This window comes from Chenopodium quinoa, unplaced genomic scaffold (genome assembly GCF_001683475.1).
Source record: "Chenopodium quinoa cultivar QQ74 unplaced genomic scaffold, ASM168347v1, whole genome shotgun sequence".
In the NCBI taxonomy this organism is placed as follows: Eukaryota; Viridiplantae; Streptophyta; class Magnoliopsida; order Caryophyllales; family Amaranthaceae; genus Chenopodium; species Chenopodium quinoa.
In genome coordinates, this window is record NW_018745533.1 from 3,157,034 (window position 1) to 3,180,450 (window position 23,417).

General features: G+C 36.4%; 3 protein-coding genes across 4 annotated transcripts; 2 read left to right on the top strand and 1 right to left on the bottom strand.

The window, feature by feature from the left end:
- Positions 1-1,088: 1,088 nt before the first annotated feature.
- On the bottom strand, positions 1,089-4,714 carry LOC110715970 (putative leucine-rich repeat receptor-like serine/threonine-protein kinase At2g24130). The gene is made up of 2 exons (XM_021894589.1): positions 2,173-4,714; positions 1,089-1,894 (listed from the first exon to the last, which is right to left on the bottom strand). The coding sequence occupies exons 1-2, from the start codon at positions 4,712-4,714 to the stop codon at positions 1,497-1,499; spliced, it is 2,940 nt and encodes a 979-aa protein (XP_021750281.1). The 3' UTR covers positions 1,089-1,496.
- Positions 4,715-6,452: 1,738 nt separating this feature from the next.
- On the top strand, positions 6,453-18,711 carry LOC110715973 (DNA-directed RNA polymerase 3B, chloroplastic-like). Of its 2 annotated transcripts, none has more exons than XM_021894592.1 (19): positions 6,453-7,901; positions 8,870-9,067; positions 9,166-9,299; positions 9,641-9,710; positions 9,914-9,975; positions 10,472-10,589; positions 11,644-11,757; positions 11,873-12,004; positions 13,521-13,937; positions 14,285-14,335; positions 14,823-14,893; positions 15,235-15,319; positions 15,481-15,633; positions 15,723-15,797; positions 15,875-15,964; positions 17,214-17,261; positions 17,355-17,469; positions 17,709-17,812; positions 18,005-18,711. In XM_021894592.1, the coding sequence occupies exons 1-19, from the start codon at positions 6,882-6,884 to the stop codon at positions 18,113-18,115; spliced, it is 3,168 nt and encodes a 1,055-aa protein (XP_021750284.1). In that variant the 5' UTR covers positions 6,453-6,881; the 3' UTR covers positions 18,116-18,711. The 2 variants fall into 2 exon arrangements, with proteins under 2 accessions (XP_021750284.1, XP_021750285.1); XM_021894593.1 differs by having other exon boundaries at positions 6,454-7,901; positions 9,917-9,975.
- A 1,013-nt stretch (positions 18,712-19,724) lies between these two features.
- On the top strand, positions 19,725-23,026 carry LOC110715749 (mediator of RNA polymerase II transcription subunit 4-like). Its single transcript, XM_021894357.1, has 2 exons — positions 19,725-20,332; positions 20,992-23,026. The coding sequence occupies exon 2, from the start codon at positions 21,011-21,013 to the stop codon at positions 22,226-22,228; it is 1,218 nt and encodes a 405-aa protein (XP_021750049.1). The 5' UTR covers positions 19,725-20,332; positions 20,992-21,010; the 3' UTR covers positions 22,229-23,026.
- The last annotated feature ends 391 nt before the right edge of the window (positions 23,027-23,417 follow it).

Genomic DNA, 23,417 nt, shown 5'->3' on the forward strand with positions numbered 1-23,417 from the left:
GTATTGGCACCTATTGTACGCTGTCTTAAACATTTTAGGGGTCCTGTGCTTATTATCGGAAAAAAAATATCAAGAATACTTTGCGATTTCTAGTAGCCGGCCCTGTGGAGCGTGGTCATCAGGCAGGAACTAGCTTAGGAGGCATTTGGGGGCGGGGGCGGTTGGGAAGGATTAGCCTATAAGTCATAAGATGAAATAGACAGTTGCTAGCCTTTAACATCTATTGATTTCAACACTTTTACTGAATTATGATTGTTTTTTGTATGGAATGGGTTGACATAGATTACATAATATTATAATTTTCCTGCAATATGTCATATTACTAAAGCAGTTAGGCAAAAAAATATGATCTGGTAGACTTTGAGAAGATTGGAAGAGAATGATAGAACTGATGTAATCATACTTAATGCTGCTATAAGACAAACAAATCAGAAACTTTCTTCAATCACTTTTTCTAGTGTTTTGGATTTCATTCTTCCTGTATGCTGCTGATGGACAATACTGAAAACGACAGGATCACCTCGCCTGATCAAGCTAGTGAGTTGGGTAGCTTGGTTCCTCCACTGGTTTCTGAGCTTTGTTGAAACACATATAAGGGTAGGCAAAAAGAGAGAGATAGTGTAGTGCATTTCTATTTGGGAAAGCATTAGCAAAGAAGTAATTCATGAATTAGTAGGATTGTGATGAGTAGGTAATAAGCTTGCATAAAACAAGAAATAAGCCAAAAGAAATACTACTGATTGGATTCATATGTTATGTTGGTCTTTTTGCACAATTATAGGGCAACTTTCTAGACTTCAGTTGGGTTCATTTGGTTGCAAGTCTTAAATGAAATCGTCTCAAAAGGAAATCCTAGTTTATCTCAAGGTTATTATAGATATCCATTGCTCATAAGATGTGTGTTGTAGTAAACTTTGAGGCTAATGGAGTACATAATGTTCATATTACTTTGGATGGTAGCGGTGTTACTTTTGAGATTTGTGGTGATTTGGGCCGATAATATTATTTTTTAAGTTCCCAATCCTTTGTCCGTAATTCTGAGAAACTCCTAGTTGATCCTGACGGTACTTTAGAATTTAGTGGTGATTTTATTGATCCTTGAGATTGACCTATCATTCCTCCTAAGACTTTTACATATGGTTGGCTGTGATAGCCTAGCCTATCAACCAATTAGGAAATAATGACAGCATTTCTAGGCTTCTAGCAATGGAATGGACCACAAATCCATTAGCTTCTTCTGATTATAGAAAGAATGAGTTTCCATTAAACCAATAAAAGAAGAAAAAAGGCTATTAACTTTCTACTTCATACATCATGATGCTAGAACCTACAAAAGATTGAAAGAACACACCCAAAAAAAAAAGAATGGGTGATATAATCATCAACCAATAAAAAAAATCGTTTTCACTAGTAACCTTCTTTTTTGTACAACTTCAAATACAATCAATCCAAGTTGAGAAAAAGGCAAAATTTCCCAAAATGAGGACTGTACTGTATTAAAAATTGGAATGAACTTCATCATTGAGTATCGAGGAAGGATTCAAGATAAACTGCTTGAGCCTTCCCATCTCTTGGGCTATGTCTAGCATAGTTGGCCGTGTTGAAGCAGAGTGTTGTGTGCATATTAGGCCAAGCTCTATCAGCTCCAAGATAATTTCGCGCAACACAATCTTCTTGTTTTGTGAACCTATGCCATAAGGAGCAAATCTTGTTAGGGACAGTTCGATTATAGGCTCTAGATTGTGTGGATAATGACTCTTAACCCATTCCTGTAAGCTTGAACCTTCATCAAAGAGAACATCTGTAGGGCGCTTTCCTGTAACAATCTCTAGCAGAAGTACCCCGAAACTGTATACATCTCCTTGTGTTGAAGCCCTCCTTCCTAGGCCATATTCTGCATGATCAATATCAGATCATTAATTAGAGAGAACATTACATGTTTACATTAAATAACAGCAATCATATTATAAATGAGCGCGAATTCTTTTATGCAACATTGCAACTGTTAGCTGTTGTATTATTTTCAGCACCACTGATCCTGAGGTCAATTTTTTTATTTTCCCTATTGTTTAAAGGGTTATATACAAAGTATGAAATAAGTTTGAGTAATCAGTATATTGGAATCATAATATACAAGAATTGAATTTAACTAGAGGTTAATAAGTTGCTAACCTGGAGCAATGTAGCCAACAGAGCCACACAGCAATTCATCAGTAGAGTTAAAAGAAGCAGAATCATGAGCAGAGAGACTCTCATCATCTTCTTTTACAAGCTTCGCAATGCCAAAATCAGTCACCAGAGCATTCATGTCATCATCCAGAAGAATATTGCTCGGCTTGAGATCACAATGAACAACTTTAACTGGTGAATGGTGGTGGAGATAAGCCATTCCTTCCGCGACATTGGTGCAGATATTGACAAGCTGTCCCAGGTCCAACCCCCGGCTTAATTCATGACATGGGTACAGATGATTTTCAAGGCTCCCATTTGACATTAAAGGGAAAACAATTGCCTTGAAATCTGGCTTACTACAGATTGTTATGATCCTGACTAGATTTCTATGCCGAATATTCTTCAGAACCTGACATTCCCTCTTGAAGCTTCCTGAAACTTTTGTATCAGCTCTGCAGTCCAAAACTTTCACGGCTACTTTGGTGTTGTCTTGAAGAGTCCCTTCATAAACACGACCAAATCGACCTGAACCAACCAAGCTTGATGAGTTAAAACCATTGGTTGCCTCAAAAAGCTGTTGGTGGGAGATTCTTGGATACTTAGGCTCTTCATACATCTGTTTCAAAGATTCTGCATCTTTCCCATTGTAAGCTCCTTTTATCCGCCTTTCAAGTACCATAGACCGACCAAAAATGCACAAACCTACAACACCAAATGCTGATACTACGATTGGCAAAAACATGTAATGGTGCCGAAAATTTTTATTCTGACAACTTGGCATGCCTTTGATTGAACCACAAAGGCCATTGTTTCCCAGGAAAGAATTTACATCCAGTAAGGAAAACACACCCTTGTTCGACACATAACCAGAAAAGTTGTTGAAGGAGAAGTTAAGCTTGTTTAAGGTTGAAGATGTCTGAAATGAGTCAGGAATGTGACCAACCAACTCATTTCTTGATACATCAAATGACTGCAGATAAGGCAATAGGCCTACAGTGGTTGGAAGATGCCCTTGCAAGTGATTATTCGATAAATTGAGACTCTCCAAAGCAACACAGCTCTCAAGCCGTGAAGGTATAGTATCAGAGAGATTGTTCATGGATAAATCAATTGCCAAAACCATATCCATTTTGCTAAGCTCTAGTGGTACCGGACCAGTTAAGATGTTACTCGACAAGTTTAAGTACAACTTCAAGCTTCTCAATCCTGCAACCTCACCAGGAATTTCCCCTGAAATTCTGTTGTGTGACAGGTCTAGAATCTCCAAGTTGATGCATTTGCCTAGACTTGGAGGTATCGGTCCAGAGAGTTGATTTTCATAAAGCTGTAGCGATCTTAGCTGAGGTAAATTGGCAAAACTGTCAGGTATTGAGCCTGATAGCTTGTTTTTAGACAGGTCTAAGAGTCCTAGATGAGGTATGTCACCAAAAGCCGATGGGATTTCACCCGAGAGTGAATTGTTGCTTAAATACAACCTTTCTAGCTTCTTCATCTTACACAACTCTTGTGGGATTGAACCATTTAAGATGTTACTAGACAAGTTAAGGAGGGTAAGATTAACAAGGTTCGATATTTGAGGAGGAATTGACCCATATATAAGGTTACCATCTAGGTGAAGTTGTACAAGATTTGTAAGATTACCAATATTAGGAGGTAAATTTCCACCAACATTATTCCCTGCAAGCTCAAGTTCTTGCAAGTCAGTCGCGTTAGCCAAAGAAGCAAAGAAAGGTTCGAGGTTGGTATTGCCATCATGGCCTACAAAATCATTGTAAGACAGATAAACAAACTGCAACATAGGCATCTTCCTCAGCACTTTTGAGGGCACTTCCCCTGTTAGATTATTAGATTCTAGATCAACCCACTTGAGTTTCGTGGACTCGGAAAGAGCTAGAGGGACATGACCTGAGAGATAGTTAGACCAAAGCAAGAGATAAGCCAACTCCCTAAGCTCACACCCTTCTTTCATGGGTATTTCCCCACTAAGAGAGTTATTAGAAAGGTCTAAATACTCCAAAGATGATGAACCATTACATAATAATGGCTCGGGGATTCGACCCACCAAGTTATTGCTCCCTAAATTGAGGTAATTCAGCTGTTTAAGGCTACCTAATTCAGGAGGAATCTCCCCTTGAAGAAGATTTAATGCTAGGCTAATCTGTGAAAGCCCTGAAATCGAGCCTAGTTGAGATGGAATTTGTCCTTGAAAAAAATTCTCAGACAAATCTAGGATACTTAAAGACTTAAGATTTCCTAGAGAAGCAGAAATAGTCCCTCTTAACAACCTACCTCTAAGATCAAGCTTAGTGACACGAGTTTCGTTGATGCTGCAGGTTACACCAGTCCAATTACAGACATGGATATGTGAAGATTTCCATGTACTAAGAGCTCCTTGAGGGTCTAAATCGATACACGACATGAACGAAAGGAGTGCTGCTCGATCACTCGATAATGCAGCATTGGACTTAAGAGAGAAACAGAACAACAGAACTGATAATAAGCAAAGCATGAAAATGTACTTGGCAAATTTGAAGAATCTCATTATGAACAAAACTATTGGTTTATTTTATTTATTTATTTTCAAAACATAAGAATTTTGTACAAGAAAAAGATTATAGTGTAACAAAATGAACAAGATCAAAAGGGTGAGAATTATTTTTGTGAAAGAAGTTAATTTGATGATAATACTGTTTATAGTAAGGAAGTAATATATATATAGGAAGTAGAAATAAACAATTATCATCTTTTATTTTGCTTAGTTATATTTTAATTATGTAAATGAAATTTGTACCTAACTACCGTTGAAGTTTGGAGGGAATGGAGCATGAGATATTTGATTGTGGTGATAGGTCACATAAGAAAATTAATTAGTGGTGTACATGTCACCTGAGGCCTAACTACAAATATTTTGTTTACCTCGTGGGATTGCCTAATCGAGTAGTGATACTCTCTCCGTTCCTTAATTAAAATTATTTTTAGTTTTGCACCTATGCTTAAGATATAAGCTCCTTAAAATAGAATATAATGTGAGTATTAGTGCATATACGTGAATCATTGTTGTGTTGTTTGTAATTATTGAAATTAAGTTTCTTATTAATAAGATACATGTTACAAATGATTAAGATGTGATTGAATGAACACAAATTTTCAAATCTCATCTCCATTTTCACCAAAAAATGTGAAAACAAAATAATAGTCATGCTCATTGCTCATTTCACCAGAAATGAATTAAACTTAAATTATATTTTTGAAATTAAGTAGACGTTTAGATTTTATTAAACTTATATTATTGTTAATAAGATTAAATTGTTTTCAAAATCAATACTTATTTTTACCAATCCTTGACTTATATTGAAATATATTTACTAAACTTCTCTTATTCTATAAACCAGCTCTTAGGGAGTTTAGTGTTCACAAATGTTATTCAAATTTCCTATATTCATTTGATTATATTCATTAACAAATAATATCATATCACTAATAAATAAAGTCGATCGAGTATTGCAACCAAGAGCCAACAACACTTGAAATTTTAATTTTTCGCCAAGTGTCACGCCATATAGACAATAACTATGTATTAAAACGCCCTGTTAGTCTGTTATATGTCATGTAAGCTATATCAAATAGATTTATTAAGAATTAGATATCAATTAATTTACACGGTTGTATATTAATGTGTGCCAAGTATACAGTTGGACTCGATTATGATAAGAAGAATTGATCTCTATTAAAATTACCTTTCCTAAAAAAAAAAAAAATCAAACAAACCCGAACTAAACAACACCCCAAGACAACCAATTTGACTAACATGTATTTGAAGTAGAGTTGCTCATTTGCGGTATTGGGCCGGACACGGGCCGGGCCAAATTCTATAATTTTGTCCAACGAGCTTAATATACAAGTCCAAGCCCTTTTTTAGTGGGCTTAACATGTTGTCCATACCCACCCTTTTAAACGGGCCGGGCTTGTCCATAAGCTAATGGGCCTAATGACCTTTGTTATTTTTGGTGGATTTGTTTCTTAAAAAAATTTGCAACCTATAATTATTGATGGTTTAAAATCTTAAAATCTAAAGAGTATATATGGTATGAACTATGAAGTAATGTAAAAATGAAGATGTTAAATTTAGGGGTATTTTTGTTTATGTTGTGGAGAGAGATAAAGGACAATTGAATATGTAAAGACTCTTTTAGCTATCTAGTATCCTTTATTATATATATTTTTGTAAGAAAATATTATTTAATAATTTATAAAACGGGCCGAACAAGCCGGCCCGAAATATAGTTACCATTGTCCATGCCCGCCCATTTCAACTAACGGGCTGAGCTTATCTTGTACATTAATTTATTTATTTTTAATAAAGGTGTCCAAGCCCAAATTTTAACGGGGCGGATGGCCGAGCCTAGCAGGTCGAACTGTCCATGAATAACTCTAATTTGAAGTAATCCAAAGTTTGAAATGTTAAAATCCAGTCTCAATTAGAGTTAAGACAACCCATTTTCAATCCAACTCGACTCTTACGAGTCATTTAAACCATACTCACTCAACTACGAGCACTACTATTCAGTATTAACCAAACCCGAATATTACCCGACCCGACCGATCCGTTTGCTACGCCCGGCATGGACATTAGACTCCCAAAAATAAAAGAAAAAGAAATATCCAAATGAAAAAAATAAAAAAAAAAAAATAAAAAAAAATCAAGAGATATGGTCCCGCTATTAGCAAAGCCTGGATTATCCTCAACTTGTCGCGGCAAACAAACACCATTATCTCCATTTTCCACCATTCTTCTCTTTGCTCTGGGTTTATCTCTGGTTTTTCTACTTCCTATTGCTCTTTCTTCTCTTCAATCTTCCTTCAAATCCCACTTTTCCTGTATAATTCTCCAAGAAAACTTCGAATTTTCACCAACAATGTCTTCCACTGCTTCCTTCTCTCCAATCCCACAAATTCAAATTCAAAAACAATGGAGAAAACCATTGAAATCCCACAAGAAAGCTCAAACCCATTTCTCTCTATTCATCCCACTTTCCAACAAACAATTGAGGGTTGAACCCCCATTTCCTTCTTCTTCTTCAACCTCTTTTCCTGCTACCCTTTTGTTGCCTTGCTTAAACCCAAAATTGGATAGGAACAGTTTTTTCCAGCCTTCTATACAATCCCAGATAATTCTGGACTCTCCTGAGGAAGATTTAGCTGAAAAAATTGATGGGTATTTTCAAAATTCAGAGAAAATTAAGGGTTCTAGTCATAGGATTTTTATGCATGACCCACCATGGGTGAATACCCTTTTTATGAAAGGATTAGTTGATAGGAATACTGGGTTGAGGTTAGAATTCAAGGAGATTGAGAGAGAGAAGTATAATTTGTTGAGGAGGAGACAGATTAAAGCCGAGACCGAGGCGTGGGAGAGTATGGTGGAGGAGTATAGGGAGTTTGTGAGGGAAATGAGGGATAAGAAATTGGCACCTAATTTGCCACAAGTTAAGGCATTGTTTTTAGGTTGGTTTGAGCCTTTGAAGAAGGCAATTGAAAAAGAACAAAAGTTGCAAAGGTCTAGGAAACAAAAGGCTATCTATGGCTATCATATTGATATGTTGCCAGCTGATAAGATGGCTGTTATTGTTATGCATAAGATGATGGCATTGCTTATGGTTGGTAATGAAGCCGGCTGTGTTCGGCTTGTTCAGGCTGCTCTTCAAATTGGGCTTGCTATTGAGCAGGAGGTGTTTGCTTAATCACCCTCCACTAGTTATTTACTTATGTTTAGTTGATGCTTGTGCTTTGGATTTGAGTCTGCTTAGTTAATTGATTTGAATTTAGAATGATTGATAAACGATTGCGTTTGATGTGTCTGCATTTCAGTATAGGCTTAAGTTTTTTTGGTAGATGGATTAAAAGTTCTTTGAGGAGTGATTTGTTTTGCTTTTGGTACCATTGACATCACATTGTAGTTGCTCTCTATTTGCCATTACAATTTAGTTATCTTGCACGCTTATGTCGGTTTCAGGCTATCATGTGTGGGTCGATTGTATCATCATTCCTCTTTTCAACTATTGTGTGACCTGTAGAATATTCCAAACTGCCTGTACTTTCCTTAGATTATTGATGTCCTTTGTTTAGAGAAGTATCATATTGCTAGAGGAGTAGTTGAGTGGTTAGGCATCTAGGGAATTGATTATGTTCTCCTAGTAAATTATATAATCTTTGAAGGAACATTACATTAGGGGAAAGATCTTCTTTAAGTTTTGTAGCTTAGGATTTGGCATTTAGCGTCTAGAATTAGTCTTTGTGGCAAGGGGCTTCTGCAGATTCTGTGAAAACCATTTACTTCTAGTCTAGAGTTATCGGCAAAACTGAAGTAGGATGCAGTAGCAAGATTACTGTTTCGTATGCAAGTGTTTGGAACTTATCTAGTCTGATGATGTGGGGGGAAACTTAGGTCCTTAGGGGTATACCCTCTTATGGAGTATCATTTCCTCTTTAAACTAGCTTTTACTCTTTTAGGTCTCTTTTTAAGGGAGCTCCCCACTAAGAAGGTATCTGCTAAGTGGTCATATTTATTTCCTGCTTTAATTTTATTGATAGAGAATTGTTTGTATAATATATTTGGTCTTGGGTTGAAGCTGTGTTTCAGTCTTGCATGTTTTCTTCCTTATCATTCTGTAATTTTTCCCCTCGTCATTGGAATCAGATAAAAATTCACAGCTTCTTGGAGAAAACCAAGAATATACGTAAAAATGCAAGTGAAATGCCAGAGGATTTATTAAAGGAAAAGGAACTGCAGCGGAATCGCGTGAAGAGCTTAGTTAAGAAGAAACGACTATTTGAGGCAGCAAAGCTGGTGACTTCTGAAGATAACAAGTCATGGAGTCAAGACACTCAAGCTAAGGTGATAACTTTTCTTCTTGTAATAGTTATACTTGTAAGGCACATTCTTTTATGCCATTTTCTGATTCCGATGGACATTTGCTTTCCATGATGGTGCAGCTGGGTAGTCGTCTGATTGAGTTGCTGATTGACACTGCTTATGTTCAGCATCCAAGTAAGCAATCAGCTGACAATCCACCTGATGTACGACCTGCGTTTAGGCACAAATTCAAAATTTTGAACAATGACATGGGGTGAGTTGCATTTAATTTTATACTTTTCATCTTCTGAAAGCTGCTTCACCATACATGTAATTTGTGTACCGCACTGTTGATATGCTACATTATTATTTGGCCTTTCTGGCTAAAATTTTGAAGTTTAGTGTATTAGCTCTGTTTCTTAGTCTATGGTGGATGCCACCTCAATGGACAATGAATAACATTATGATTTGGAGGAAGAATGTACATTAGACATCATAAATGATAATATGACATTGTGTCATTGTGGTGAAGCTTTCTTGAAGATAGATAGTGGTTTGGTTATAATAATCTCAGTAACTTCTCACTCTTTGACTTTTTATTTTTACTTTGTGAAGGCAGCAAGTGGTGAAAAGATATGGAGTTATAGAATGTGACCCGCTTGTTCTGAAAGGGATTGATAGGAGTGTAAGTTCTTGTTCATTGTTATCAGACATATACAAAACATATGCATTTTTTAACTGCATGTGAACAGTTCCCCATATAATATTGCACTAAGTTATTAAAGCCAAATGCACTTGCAGTAACTTTTTACATTCTGCTGTACAAAATAATTAAGTGATTCTAGAGTTGGTTACATAACCTAACAAACTTTTACTGCTTTTTTTTAGCAGGCTCGATACATGATTATTCCCTATGTTCCAATGTTGATACCTCCAAAGAATTGGAAAGGGTATACACATCTTCTTTCTTATTGTTTTTTGAATAATTTATTTTACAGTAATGTTCTTAGTAATCCTTGATTAGTTATCTTCCACAGAAGTATGGAAACTATTCCCCTTTTCTACCCTTCTGTAGCGTTTTTTAAACTTTTATTGTCATCCTACTCTAAATTCCTCACCTCTGAAAGGGGTAATCTTTAAGAAACAATCTCAAAGAATAGTTTAGTAAGCAGTGAAAAATGATATTTATGTGAAAAAAATGGCAAATTTGGAAGTTGGATGGACTATAGAGTGTAAAAAAAACCTCTTGAGACTTAGAATATGATCATAAGGAGAGAAGGTATTTTCGTATTATATATTTCATATATTCTGACATGATCTGTTGTCAATCAATCCTGAACAAGCTACAATGTATGTAACTTAGAATATGCTGTACTATTTTCCCATATATACCAATAATTTTATTTGCTTACTAGAATTGGCATCTTCTATATTATTTTTGTCCAGGTATGACAAGGGTGGCTACTTGTTCCTACCATCTTATGTTATGCGAACGCATGGTTCAAGAAAGCAGCAAGAGGCGATGAGGAAAACTCCACCGCAGCAGATGCAGAAAGTGTTTGAGGTACTGCAGAATAGATCCCCTTAGTCTTTATTTAAATGGCGTTTTTTTTTTTTCCATTTATTATTTGCTCAAAATTTTAACTAGCCCGAGTTCATTATGGTGCAAGTTTGCAGGTTTTTGGCTTTCCGTTTTTTTGTTTGTGTGATTATACACTTAAACGTGCATCTAAATTGTGTACCAATATGTCTTTTTTTTTTTTTTTTTTTTTTTTTTTTTTTTTTTCTGACAGTTGGACTGGTTTCACTATTTTAGTCTTGTGTCTTGTCAAACAAATGCTCAAATCCTCTACAGTTACTGAGTCTGGCTGTTCTAATTAAATGGATTTGTTTTATATTTTTATGAAAATAGAATTTGTAAGATAAATTGAATACTCTATCTATTTATCATTCTGAGCTCAAATTGGAGATTCTCTTATCTATCTTGATGGCTTTAAGAGGGGATGGATGCTGTTACTCGTTGAAGTTAATGAACACTTCAGCTTGCGAAATTATCCATAGCGGAGATTTCATTCGTACTTGATATGATTTTGAATTTTCTCTTGAATAGTATACAAACTGTGCCTGTGTTATGGTTTAAGTTCAGTATTTTGGTGTTTCCTATCATCTAAGTAAAACTTCAGGAGAATTTTCCACTAAAGGTAATTCTCCTAGGCAATAAACTGAACTCTTGTCATTTGTATATTCTTTAATTCTTTTGCAAATCCTTCACAACATGAGATTGTACTGTGTGAATACGTCCAGCTTTTCATTTACACATGTATTCTGAACTTCTCAGCTTTGAGCATTTTGTATGTTTTATGAACCTGTCAAAGTGTTTTTGACAAAAGGAAAAAAGCATTTGAGTGCTGATAACTAGCTTCAATTTCTCTTGTAAATGTAACTTAGCTGAGTTGGATCATTATGGATTAAAAAATTAATTGCTAGATCCTTGAGTACATTGCATCTGTCAAGAACTTTTGCTGTTCACACTGATATCATTGATAGATATCTCTGTTGAGCCACAGGCTTCTTACTCTGTAAACTTGTAATCCCATACCTACTCTGCATTTGTGCAGGCCTTAAATACTCTTGGACACACAAAATGGAGAATCAACAGAAAAGTTCTTAGTGTGGTGGAAAGTCTATGGGCTAGTGGTGGCAACATTGGCGGTCTTGTTAACTGTGAGGATGTCAGTATTCCCATGTTCTGTTTTCTGTTGGATGAGGCCTTTCCTTTATATCTTCATTATTCACTCTCCCTTTTTCTCTAGTGTGCTCATCCTGCTTGAATTTCCACATTTGCAGGTTCCTTTGCCTGAAAAGCCACTGACAGAAGATCCAGCAGAAATTGATACATGGAAGTGGAGTGTGAGGAAAGCAAAGAAAATCAATAGAGAGAGACATGCTTTAAGATGTGACGTTGAACTTAAACTTTCTGTATGTTTTTATTCTCTGCTATTTATAAGCTAATTATCTTGAGCATTAGATATTTTAGTTTATCGGAAGTTAGTGTGAAAGGTGTCAAAGCTAGCTTTATTTGATCATCTATATATGGCCTTGTTTCCTTGGGAACCAAAAATTAACAGGTGGAAGCTGTTTACTCCATTTTGTAGTTGCATGTCTTGATAAATTTTTTTAAAAAAAAACACATTCAAACAAATAAATAAAAAAACAATCCTTGAGATTTAATAATCAAATACTTGGAAATTGAAATTAACACCAAAAAAAAAAAAAGAGCTTTCAGTTTCCAACCTATTTACTTTATAATGGCTCGAAAATAAAAACAATGATCTTTCTTCAAAAGTTCTTCAACCAGGCTTTGTTGGGTGAACACCAATATTGCTTGAGAGCTGAGGTGTAAATGTTGAGGGCACAATTGATTGCTGCCAACTACAACTTTTCTATATGAGGAATTGAGGATAGTGGGGATGTGTCATTTGACGGGAGCTGTGAGAATCTTCCAAGTGCATGCAGAGATTTATGGAAAATGTGTTGCTATGTTTCATCTTCAGTCTGGATTTATGATCTCTATTTTCATAGCTATCTTCATTTTGGAGTGCCCTTCTCTTTGAAGAACTCAAGAAAGTAGTATATAGGGAGAGATTTAGCCTTCAGAAGATTTTGTTCTTTTGGAGTCTCAGAGATGGGAGGGTGAGAAGAGATCACTTACTGAATTGGGAATGTGGTTATACACTCAAAGAAAGGGAGTTTTGATTTTTTGGTTACTTGGTGTCTAATAATCACTTTGGTGTAAATATGGCTATAGTGATATCTGCAAAAATCTAGCTATTTTTTGGCACAGAGCATCTTAAAATTACCTATGGTCGTCATAGAAATGGGTAAAATATGTCAAGAGGGAAACATGCTTGCTACATATGTCCATGGAATTTTAACTCTCAGGTGTCAACACTTTCTTACTGTTAATGACAGATAAGGAAGAAAAGGGGGTTTTGTTGCTTTCTGGGCAGGACATTGTGAGTACATCGTTGGTTTTACTTTTGAAATTATGGAGATGGATTTCTAGTGAAGTTTCATTAATGAGAAAGGGTACTGTTTTAGCGGTTCACGCTCATGTTTATTGGATGTAAAGTGTGATTGGACCTTTCTTTTTCCTTCTTCTTGATTTTGCTAGACAAATCCTCCTCTGTAACTTGTTAAATATTAGGAAAATTTCTCCTAATCTGAATGATAATTGGACTGGGCATCTGATTTTGGCTGAAGACAGATGTTTGATTTTTAATGTGTGGCCCTGAGATTTTTTTGTATCTGTGGCTTTAGCCTTTATAGGATTGAAATTAGTTTTTTTTTTTTTTAATGATGTAAAATGTGTCAGTTATGGATTTTAAGCATCTTTCTATAAAACAGGTGAAAGATATAAGTAAACCTTCGATTAAAAAAATGTTCTATCTTTTATCAGCCTACTTGATTATTTTTGCTGGCTTTGGTGTACCAGGTTGCTCAGAAGATGAGAGATGAGGAAGGCTTTTATTATCCTCATAATCTTGATTTCCGTGGTCGGGCTTATCCCATGCATCCACATCTAAATCATCTAAGTTCTGATCTCTGCCGAGGTGTGCTTGAGTTTGCGGAAGGACGACCTTTGGGGAAGTCTGGATTACAGTGGCTGAAAATTCACTTAGCGAATGTATATGCTGGTGGTGTCGACAAGCTTTCGTACGAGGCACGTGTAGCTTTTGTAGAAAATCATCTGGCTCAAATATTTGACTCAGCAAGCGACCCTATCAATGGAAATCGATGGTGGTTAAGTGCAGAAGACCCTTTTCAATGCTTAGCTGCTTGCATTGATCTTACAGGAGCCCTGAACAGCTCATCACCATATACTTTCATCTCCCATCTTCCTATACATCAGGTAAGCCATGTATATTATCACTTCTAACTTGCTTGTTAAAGGAATGGTAACTCTGTATCTATCATTTTCCATTATGCCCTTTAAGATAGTGGGCAAGGAAGTTATATTCTCTACTTGCCCACGCTTCTATATGCTAAGAATTTTAGGAACTCAGAGCTCTTATTTCTACAAGTGATAATAATCTCTGAATTGTGTTTATCCTATTTCCTATTTTCTGAGAATATTGTCCAGTGATAAAGAGGAATACTCCAAGGACATCATGATATCGTTTTCCCAAATCCTTTCTTGTCTGGATGTCACATACTATTGCATATTTACCTAAATTGTTTTCATAACCTTTATTTCAGGATGGTTCATGCAATGGCCTGCAGCATTATGCTGCTTTGGGAAGAGATAGTGTATGTCCTCTATGGCTCCTGTGCCCCTGCTATACTTGTTTGCTTCTCTTTCCTGAAATGACTTACCTTTTGTTTTCCTAGGATCATAAAAATTTAATTATGATAAAAAGAAAAAGTGTTTTTTTTTTTTTTTTGCAATATGCTTAATCCTTATATAATTGTTCATACCATCTGGGTGTTGTATAGCTGATAGGAGAGGAACATGACTACAAAAAATTAATCTATGTTACTTCCCTTTTTTTGGTTTCTTCAAGGTGCAGATGGAGAAAGACTCACAAACATTTATAACAAAATGAATCAAGCTTTTTTATATCTGTCATAGTATACATCAATTCAATATGTTACTATTATATGTTATGTAAAAGTTTTGTAGTACATTGTTGGCCTTTCTTATTTTTTGAATTTTTAGGAGTGAATGTTGTACTATTAGTTTCTGTTGTCCGGTCAAATGCCTACATGTCTCAAGTATTTTTGTTACTTTTTACAGAAGGAAGCAGCAGCTGTAAATTTGGTAGCTGGACAGGAACCTGCTGATGTGTACTCAGAAATTGCTGCAAGGTAATTAGGTTGCACCCTGGATTGTAGCCTTGTCATAAGAACTTAGGAATTATGTTGTGTTTCAGACATTTGAAAGGATATTATTCAATGGCATGAAAATGTACTTTTTTATTACATAAAGGTTGTTATTATGGAACTTATAAAGTGAAGAATAAAAAGAGAATAGAAAAGAATGGTTGTAGTAATAATCTTTTGGAAACATATTTTATGTTGATTGGCTTAGTAATATTCTCTCTCAGTAAGAATTTACTAACTGAAGGAAAGCCGACTATAGAAAATTTGGTAAATCTTTTATCTTCTATAATTTTTATTTTATTTTATTTTAAATTTTTTTTTTCCAGGGTTCGTGAAATTATGGAAAAGGATAGCAGGCAAGACCCTGAAACATACCCAAGTGCTTTGTTAGCCAAAGTCCTAGTCGATCAGGTTCTTGTACATCCTTTAAATGATCATATCCCATTGTGCATATGTTTGTTTTGTAGTTTATGTATTATCCTGTATAAACTATGTGCTTGATAGTATTGGCTGTTCTGTGCTCTTAGCCTCTTATTAATATCTTCTGATAAAGAAAGCTGTACGCATCTCAGGTGGACCGCAAACTCGTGAAGCAGACAGTTATGACATCTGTTTATGGTGTTACATTTGTTGGGGCAAGGGAGCAAATTAAGAGGAGATTAGAGGAGAAGGGTCTTATCACTGATGATAGGCTTCTTTTTTCTGCAGCCTGCTATTCAGCTAAGGTAAGAAGTGATACATACTGTCTGTGATATTTTCTTTTGACAATAATGCTTGTTTAATAATTTTGCATTACGATACTATCCTTCCCTAGGTAACAATGTCTGCCCTCGGTCAATTATTTCAAGCTGCACGTAGCATAATGGATTGGCTTGGCGATTGTGCAAAGGTAGGGGTTCTTCTATTGTAATGAATTTAGCAGAATGAAATTTTAGTAGCTCTACCATGACTTGTCCGCCTTTACAGGTTATTGCTTCTGAAAATCAACCTGTTCGCTGGACTACTCCTCTTGGTCTGCCAGTTGTACAACCATACTGTAAAAGTAAACGGCATCTTGTGAGTGTCCTATCTCATAATTTGACTCTGGCTGGCTACTCTTTTCACTTGCAAAAATATCTGTATGATCAATTAAGGGTCCTAGTTTTCAAGATGGGTCAATAATTGTCGAACTTTTAGTGAAATGCTTTATTTTAAAATGAACTAAAACTTCATAGCTATATAAGTGAGCCTTTGGTGGAAATATATGTTGAATATATTCTAATAAGATAGCTCAACTATGTATGTTATCTGTGAGAGATAGGGATGCTTAATGGGTATGTGTAATGATAAGGTGTTGCCTATGCTGAAGATAAGGTTTGAGAGGGTAAAGCATATGGCCATGGCTTAGATTGTTCCCAGTTGTTATAGGTGGCATTCAGATGCTTTAATGAGGAGACAGGAGTAGACCATATTGAGGGATTGAAAGAGACGAGGTAGAATCAACGTTAATTTTTTTTTTTTTTTTTGGGGGGGGGGGGGGGGAAGGGATGTAATTTGCTAAGATTTGGAAAGTGTTCTGCTCATGCTAGGAATTGTGGTGCTGTAAGATTAATGTAACAAACGTCTAGCCTCAGGGTCTCTTTTATTACATTTATGTTGAATAGGACTCGAGATTGACTTACACTCGTACAGTGCTCAAGTCTATGGAATCAGAAGTATTCTAAATTGAATTATTCAAAAAAATAAATAAAATGGATTATAGGGAAAAGACATTGAATAAGCATGATTTCTTGCTTTTCATCTGTATTTCCACTTTAATTTTGGTATTAGTGCATTTGCTGAAGGTAGGTCACCAAAATAATGATTAGATGTAAAGCAATAATGTTTTGCCTGAGGTTCAACTTGTTTTTCTTTTCTTTTTTTAGGGTTGGGTTGGTTTTTTTTTTTTTTTTTTTTTTTTTTTTTTTTTTTTTTTTTTTTTTTTTTTTTTTTTTTTTTGAAAGGGGGTGGGGGTTTACCACACCATTTTAGGTGCGAAGGAGAATTCCTCTTGTTTGATCAACCAATAATTGATGCCTGCAATATAATGATGCTAGGTTCTAGAGTTTCTGTAAGTGTTCTGTACACTTTCTAATCTTAAAACTCATACTTCGTATGTAACAACTTATTTTCTCAAAGTTGAACGCACTTTATAAATGTTCTATTTGTCAATTTCTGACATTTGAAGGTTTCATTTAGTTCAATTGAGCTTCTCTGACTGTTATTCAGATCAACCCAAGCTCCAGCTTCCACTATCTTACTGACCACATTCTTTGCTTGTATACAGATTAAAACATCGCTTCAGGTTTTGGCCTTGCAAAAAGAAGGTGAAGGGGTAAGTTCTTGTTTTGCTTATGTCCACCCCCACCCTCTTCTCTTCCCTGAGGCTTTCTGCATATGACTGACAATGATTTAAATTGACAAGCAGATTGAAGTCAAAAAACAAAGGACTGCATTTCCTCCAAACTATGTTCACTCACTTGATGGAACTCACATGATGATGACTGCTGTGGCATGCAGGGATGCTGGTTTACAGTTTGCAGGTTTCTTATTTTATCATAATGTTGCCTAATTATGTTCTTAATATTATTCCTGGATTTGATAAATGAACAGCTAGTGCTTAGAAGTTGGATCAGTGTATAAATATCCATTCTAACTTAGATGAATTTCCAAATCTCTTGTGTAGCTGTAGACCTGTAGTCCTCTGGTCTTTGAGTTTGTAATGGAAAACATATTTTTTTTGTTGTAGATGACCTGACATATGAAATATATGTATTTGCAGGAGTGCATGATTCGTTTTGGACTCATGCATGTGATGTGGAAAAGATGAATCAAATTCTTCGAGAAAAGTTTGTGGAGCTGTATAGCATGCCCATTCTTGAAAATGTAAGGGTTTATGGTTTAATTTGAATCCTTTAAAAGTTATGTACCTGGCAGTGTTTTTATTTTCTTCAATCTCAGTGATAATAGTTAGATGCATACTTTCTTAAGGGTCGGAGCCTCAGAGGGATGCATTTAACTTTGGTTTGTTTGCAGTTGCTTGTTTAATTTCCCTAAAACTCTCTGGTTTGTTTGCAGTTGCTTCAAAGCTTCCAGGAATCTTATCCAGAATCTACCTTCCCACCTCTACCAGAAAGAGGGAACTTCGAATTGGAAAAAGTCCTTGAATCACCATACTTCTTCAACTGAGCACCAATCTTTCTGCAAAAGCAAAATCTGTTTGACTTCCAGAAGATTGTTCTGCAACAGATGTTGGCCTCGATGTTCAGGTTCATTCCTGATCAAGCCAAGGACATGCTAACCCAGGAGTTTTTATTCGTGGAAATGCTTTTGGCCTCTGAAGGGCATACGAGCAAATAGAAACTGGGTGGAATACAGAGAAACGGACATTTTACTTGATTGGACAATGCACACATACCATTCCCCTTATAGAGACCTAATATAGAGATATCGGAAAAAATGACCTGGCTGTCATGACTCATGAGTGCACATAGAGTTGTTCCTGCCTTCCTGGGAATGTTACTGCTTATATCCATCTCTCGTTTTTTGTGATGTAGAAGCAACTTGAACATGTGCAGCCAGTCGACCTTACACTTAAATGTGAATTTTGTTAAGAGCCTGTAAATAGTAGACAGTAACCTCGTATTCTATCTCAGTGTTGTACGAATCAGAAAGGTAGAAAAGATTTTGTACCAGGCAACTAGACACAAAAGTATCCCAAAGTTTGTATATTGTAATAATAATTCAGTCCGTATATAGTAAAGAAAATTTCTTCTTTTCCCTGATTTTGTTAGTAGGCAATTTGGTCTAGTAGTGCTAAAAGTTGTATCATTATTACCATCCTCCTGCTGAACTCCAGGAAGCATACTCTTAAGCATCTGCACGGTGCACCGTAGCAAACTAGCAAAGGCTTCCCTACTAACTCTGCTATATTATCTTTTGAGACGGCTCTCATATCCTTGAGTGGCTCGTTATTTTATCATTTTATGCACTTGTTTTATGCTTTTGGTATGGTCATATGGATATGAATTATGTCATTATGCACCTATCCCATTAGGTTCAAACACATAATTTTTGAATTGAAAATTGGGAACAAAACAACAATTAAAACATATGACGCATGTTATTTTTTTGGTCAAAAATAAATTTTATCAATAAAACATAAATGATTTTATTTATTCAGGGATAACTTTTCCCAAATCTAGGTTAGATCTAATTTTTAACAATTATTTTTTAAATTAACATTATATTATTGTAATTTTTGACTTTTTTTTATGTTTTATTCGTATCAATTCAATGGAACAATAAAAATGACAAGAAATAATCACACTAAGATTAACTCAACATGTTTATGTGTCATTCTTGGCAAGTATTATTGTCTTATTGAAGTATCCATATTTTAATTGTAGAGTATTAATTGGTTAATATTCTTTTACAGTATTATACTTTATAATCAATTATTATTTTATATATGTAAAAGATTTGTTTCTTAAATAGAATTTTCAAAAAAAAAAAAAAAAAAACCCTCTAAGGATATACAAGATGTCATTGCTTGTGTATCTTTTAGTATATAGTTATTGACTAGATAAAGCCCGTGCGAGCTACGGTTTGTAGCTCATGATGGTAGCTCCTTTTCCCCCAAAACCTCCAATTTCGTAGCCTAAAATCCCCGAAATCCTACCTACTCGACCACCCAAAATCCCTAAAACACCTCCGCCACCGCATAAAAAACCACCAGCCGCCCCTCCACCACCATCGGAACTCTAACGCAAGGGTTTCGATGGTGGTAGAGGGGCGATTGGTGGTTTTTAGCGGTGGGGATGGTATTTTAAAGATTTGGTGAAGGTTGCGGGATTGGTTGTTTGAGGGAAAGGGGTGTCGGTTAGGGTGGTGCTGGCGTGGGCTAACGTGACTGCGTGTGGGAGGGTCTCATCAAGCTGAGGTCGGGGACTTGGGCTAGGCCGATGGCAGGCCTGACGACGGTGTTTGTCGTGGGTTGGGGGCTTGGCCATATGGGGTTAGGTTTTTTTATTTTTTTTAATTATATTTTCAACCATTAACACAATGACACGTGTCAACTAACTTACCAAAAATAAATAAATTACATGCTTAATAGGTTACCGGTCACATGAGCCTATTTTGACCGAATACAGTCAAAGTTAGAATTATTTAAAACGAATCCGTGAAAGTTGATATTCTTTGTAATAAATTTTCCTATATTTATTTGTTAAAAAAAAAATTCCTTATTACTCGTACTTTATTTGACGTATCTATTCCTTTAATAACAGTGACGGGTCATAGGGATCCATAGAATTGCTCTCTCTCAGATTAGTTGGCGTTCTCCATTGAAGCGCAGTTGGCGTGAATCTAGTTCTTGTATCCCCCATTGAAGCAACTACTTCTGAGGTAAGCTGTTTGTACTTGTTATCATCATATCAAAAATCCCTAAAATATGAAATCGATAATTGAATCAAATATCCCTAAAATTATGAATCAAATTTGGTTGCTAATGTATTGCACAACACTTTAATGTTAGGGTTTGACTGTGAAATCAGAGCTCTTTGATATATTATTGGTTACTAGCTCGGGGATGGCCATCGGAATGGTTGGGTTTTGGAAACAATTGGGAATTCCTAACTGATATATTGGTAGTAGTTTTAGCAGAGTTAGATGTTTTTATGTGAATTTTTATGTTTTGTTGAATTTTTATGATTGTTTGGTTACTTTCATTGTTTTTACAAGTCCCCGATAAAGATATCATTGATCGATTTCAAAGAATATAATGAAGACTCGGATGATATTTTTAGTAGTATGTAACCGAATTGTATTATTTAATGGATTTGGGATTGAAATTGTCCCCCATTGTCAAATTTTTAGGTCCGCCACTGCCGGCCTAGGGCGGTTGCCCCTCCTGCCCTGGCTCGGGGATGGCCATCGGAATGTTTGGGTTTCGGAAACAATTGGGAATTTTTATGCTTCCTAGCTTTTGATATATTGGTTACTACTCGTAGTAGTTTTAGCAGAGTTGGATGTTTTTATGTGAATTTTTATGTTCTGTTGAGCAGGGAGCATAACGTATTCAAAATGTTACAAAGTCTTCCACATCAGGTTGTACCATCGCCGGCTAGGCTTGGCCTGTCGAATCCGAATTCACCGGCTCTTCAAAGTCCCAGTGCAACCAAGTCCTCTTCGCAACCCACCCAGTCTAACCAATCCCATCAGCAGGTTGTATTACCAACTCCAAAAACTACCTCATCCACTCTTCTATCTCTTCTTCCTCCTCTTCAAAGGGCCCAAGCACTTCTGGTGCAAATGGCAGCCTTAGCTGCCAAGCTCTTTGAGGTATCACCTAATCGTTCTGTTTGGGTTAACTCCTTTCGTAGCTCTCTTCCAACTTTTCTTCCTTCTCAAACCCATTCTACAACCACTCCCCCAATCGACGCTTCTACATCTACTACTAAAGAAATTATTGCCCTTTTCACATCACTTCAAACTCAGTTATTTGAAGCTGTTGCAGAGCTACAAGAAATCCTTGATCTTCAAGACGCTAAACAAAAGTTAAACCAGGAAATCGAGGCCAAAGATTCTGCTATTCTTTCATTTGCTAAGAAGCTTAAAGAAGCTGAGCGGGTTCTTGACATTCTGGTTGATGATTATGCTGATTATCGCCGTCCAAAAAGATTAAAATCAGAAGATTCAGATAGTTCTTCCAGCAATACTACTGTTGCTTCTCAGTTAAAGTTGTCAGATGTCATATCATATGCTCACAAAATCAGCTATACAACCTTTGCACCACCTGAGTTTGGTGCAGGGGGGCCACTTCGTGGGGCTCTCCCACCTGCTCCGCAGGAGGACCAAATGCGAGCCTCCCAACTCTATGCCTTTGTTGATCTCGATGTAGGGCTACCTAAAACAGTGGAGGACGAGAAAAAGATTGAACCCCTCATCGAGACCCCTGCTTTACCACCTGCCGACCCCATGGCTGCAATTAAGGGCCTCATGCCTCCAAATATTACAGTTCCAGCTGGTTGGAAACCTGGTATGCCTGTGGAACTTCCTACGGATATACCATTACCTCCAGCTGGATGGAAGCCTGGAGATCCGATCAATTTGCCCCCATTGGAATCTCTTCCTATGGCTGCTAGAGCTGGTCAACAACCACCACTGCCTGCTGCTCCACCTGTGTTTCCGAGGGCACCTGAACCTATACAAGTGCCGCATATTCGGATTGATATTTTGGATCAAGATGATGATAGTGATGAGTATACCAGTGATGAGGGAAGCTCAGATGATGAAGATTAAGAAGGTAGTGGGAATATATATTACTGTGTTTGGCACTTTAAAGGCTTGGGAATAGATGGGAAGATTGATATTTGGTAGTGGGATTGAGGAGGCACGTATTCCTATCATTTCAGGAACTGTAGAGTACAGGCTCAGTATGGTAAGTGATGCTGAGGTGGTTTCCGGGTTTTTTAGGTTTTGAAGGAACTTCAAAGCCAACTGAGAGGAGAGGTTCACTAAGACTGAGGCAGCCCAGTCCGCTTCCTGCTTGTGTCAAATTAGTCCGTGCTGCTGCCTACCAGTTCCCAGTGTCCAAGTGGTTGAAGTGACATGGATGCTTGCAATGCTTGTGTCAAATTAGTCCGTGCTGCTGCCTACCAGTTCCCAGTGTCCAAGTGGTTGAAGTGACATGGATGCTTGCAATTGCTTGCAATGCTTGCTCATTTTTATGTACACTAGGTAATTCATTAGGAGATAAATTTGCATCAGTTTCCTACATTTATTAGATTGTATTTAGATAATAGTGTTTTGTTAAATGGGAAACATCATTTGTTTTTTTTTTAATTATGTTAGTTTCCTATTCCATGTAATTCGATCTAGGATAGTGTTTAGAGTTTTATTGTTTACTTGGAGTAGTAAAATTCTAGCCCCCATATGAAGAGTGCTTAGTGTCATTAATTGTATAACACAACATTGGGGAGAGTTTATAAACACTCTTAGGATACAATTTTTTTTTTTAAGGGATTGTTTAAAGTACTTTGGTGCTGAATTTATCTCTTTGATTTTTTAAGGGACTGTTTAAAGTACTTTGGTGCTGAATTTATCTCTTTGAAATTCTTTCAAAATCCTAAAGAAATTATGAACACCTTTTGACAATATTATGATATGCTCTTACTGCCTTAGAACAGTAGGAAATCAAAAGGAATTGGACAAATTTTTAAAAGACCAGGTTTATTTCTCACTATCTTTGAGTGCAGCATTTTACACTAGTAGCCGAGAGTGCAGTTATACTATCATCAAGAGTATTAACAGCAGCAAGTTAAGATCTAAATTCTGAAGTTAGCCCTAAATGTTCGAAAAAGTATAGCCACCCTGGGCAATGTGCCAATGGCTAAAGCTTAAGAGATGTCGAGAATGGTAAGGCTGAAGAATTATTTAGTTATTTTGTTTCGTCCCAGCCTAGGATGCAAATGCTGCGTGTTTGTTCCTT

What these genes read in the sequence shown, in the direction of transcription:
- LOC110715970 (XM_021894589.1), bottom strand. Translation starts at nt 4,714, where the DNA reads ATGAGATTCTTCAAATTTGCCAAGTACATTTTCATGCTTTGCTTATTA. An exon ending in TGTTGGCTACATTGCTCCAG is followed by an intron (nt 1,895 to 2,172) that starts GTTAGCAACTTA and finishes TTGATCATGCAG; the next exon opens with AATATGGCCTAGGAAGGAGG.
- LOC110715973 (XM_021894592.1), top strand. Translation starts at nt 6,882, where the DNA reads ATGGTCCCGCTATTAGCAAAGCCTGGATTATCCTCAACTTGTCGCGGC. An exon ending in CCTCCAAAGAATTGGAAAGG is followed by an intron (nt 9,976 to 10,471) that starts GTATACACATCT and finishes ATTTTTGTCCAG; the next exon opens with GTATGACAAGGGTGGCTACT. An exon ending in CCCATCTTCCTATACATCAG is followed by an intron (nt 13,938 to 14,284) that starts GTAAGCCATGTA and finishes CCTTTATTTCAG; the next exon opens with GATGGTTCATGCAATGGCCT.
- LOC110715749 (XM_021894357.1), top strand. Translation starts at nt 21,011, where the DNA reads ATGTTACAAAGTCTTCCACATCAGGTTGTACCATCGCCGGCTAGGCTT.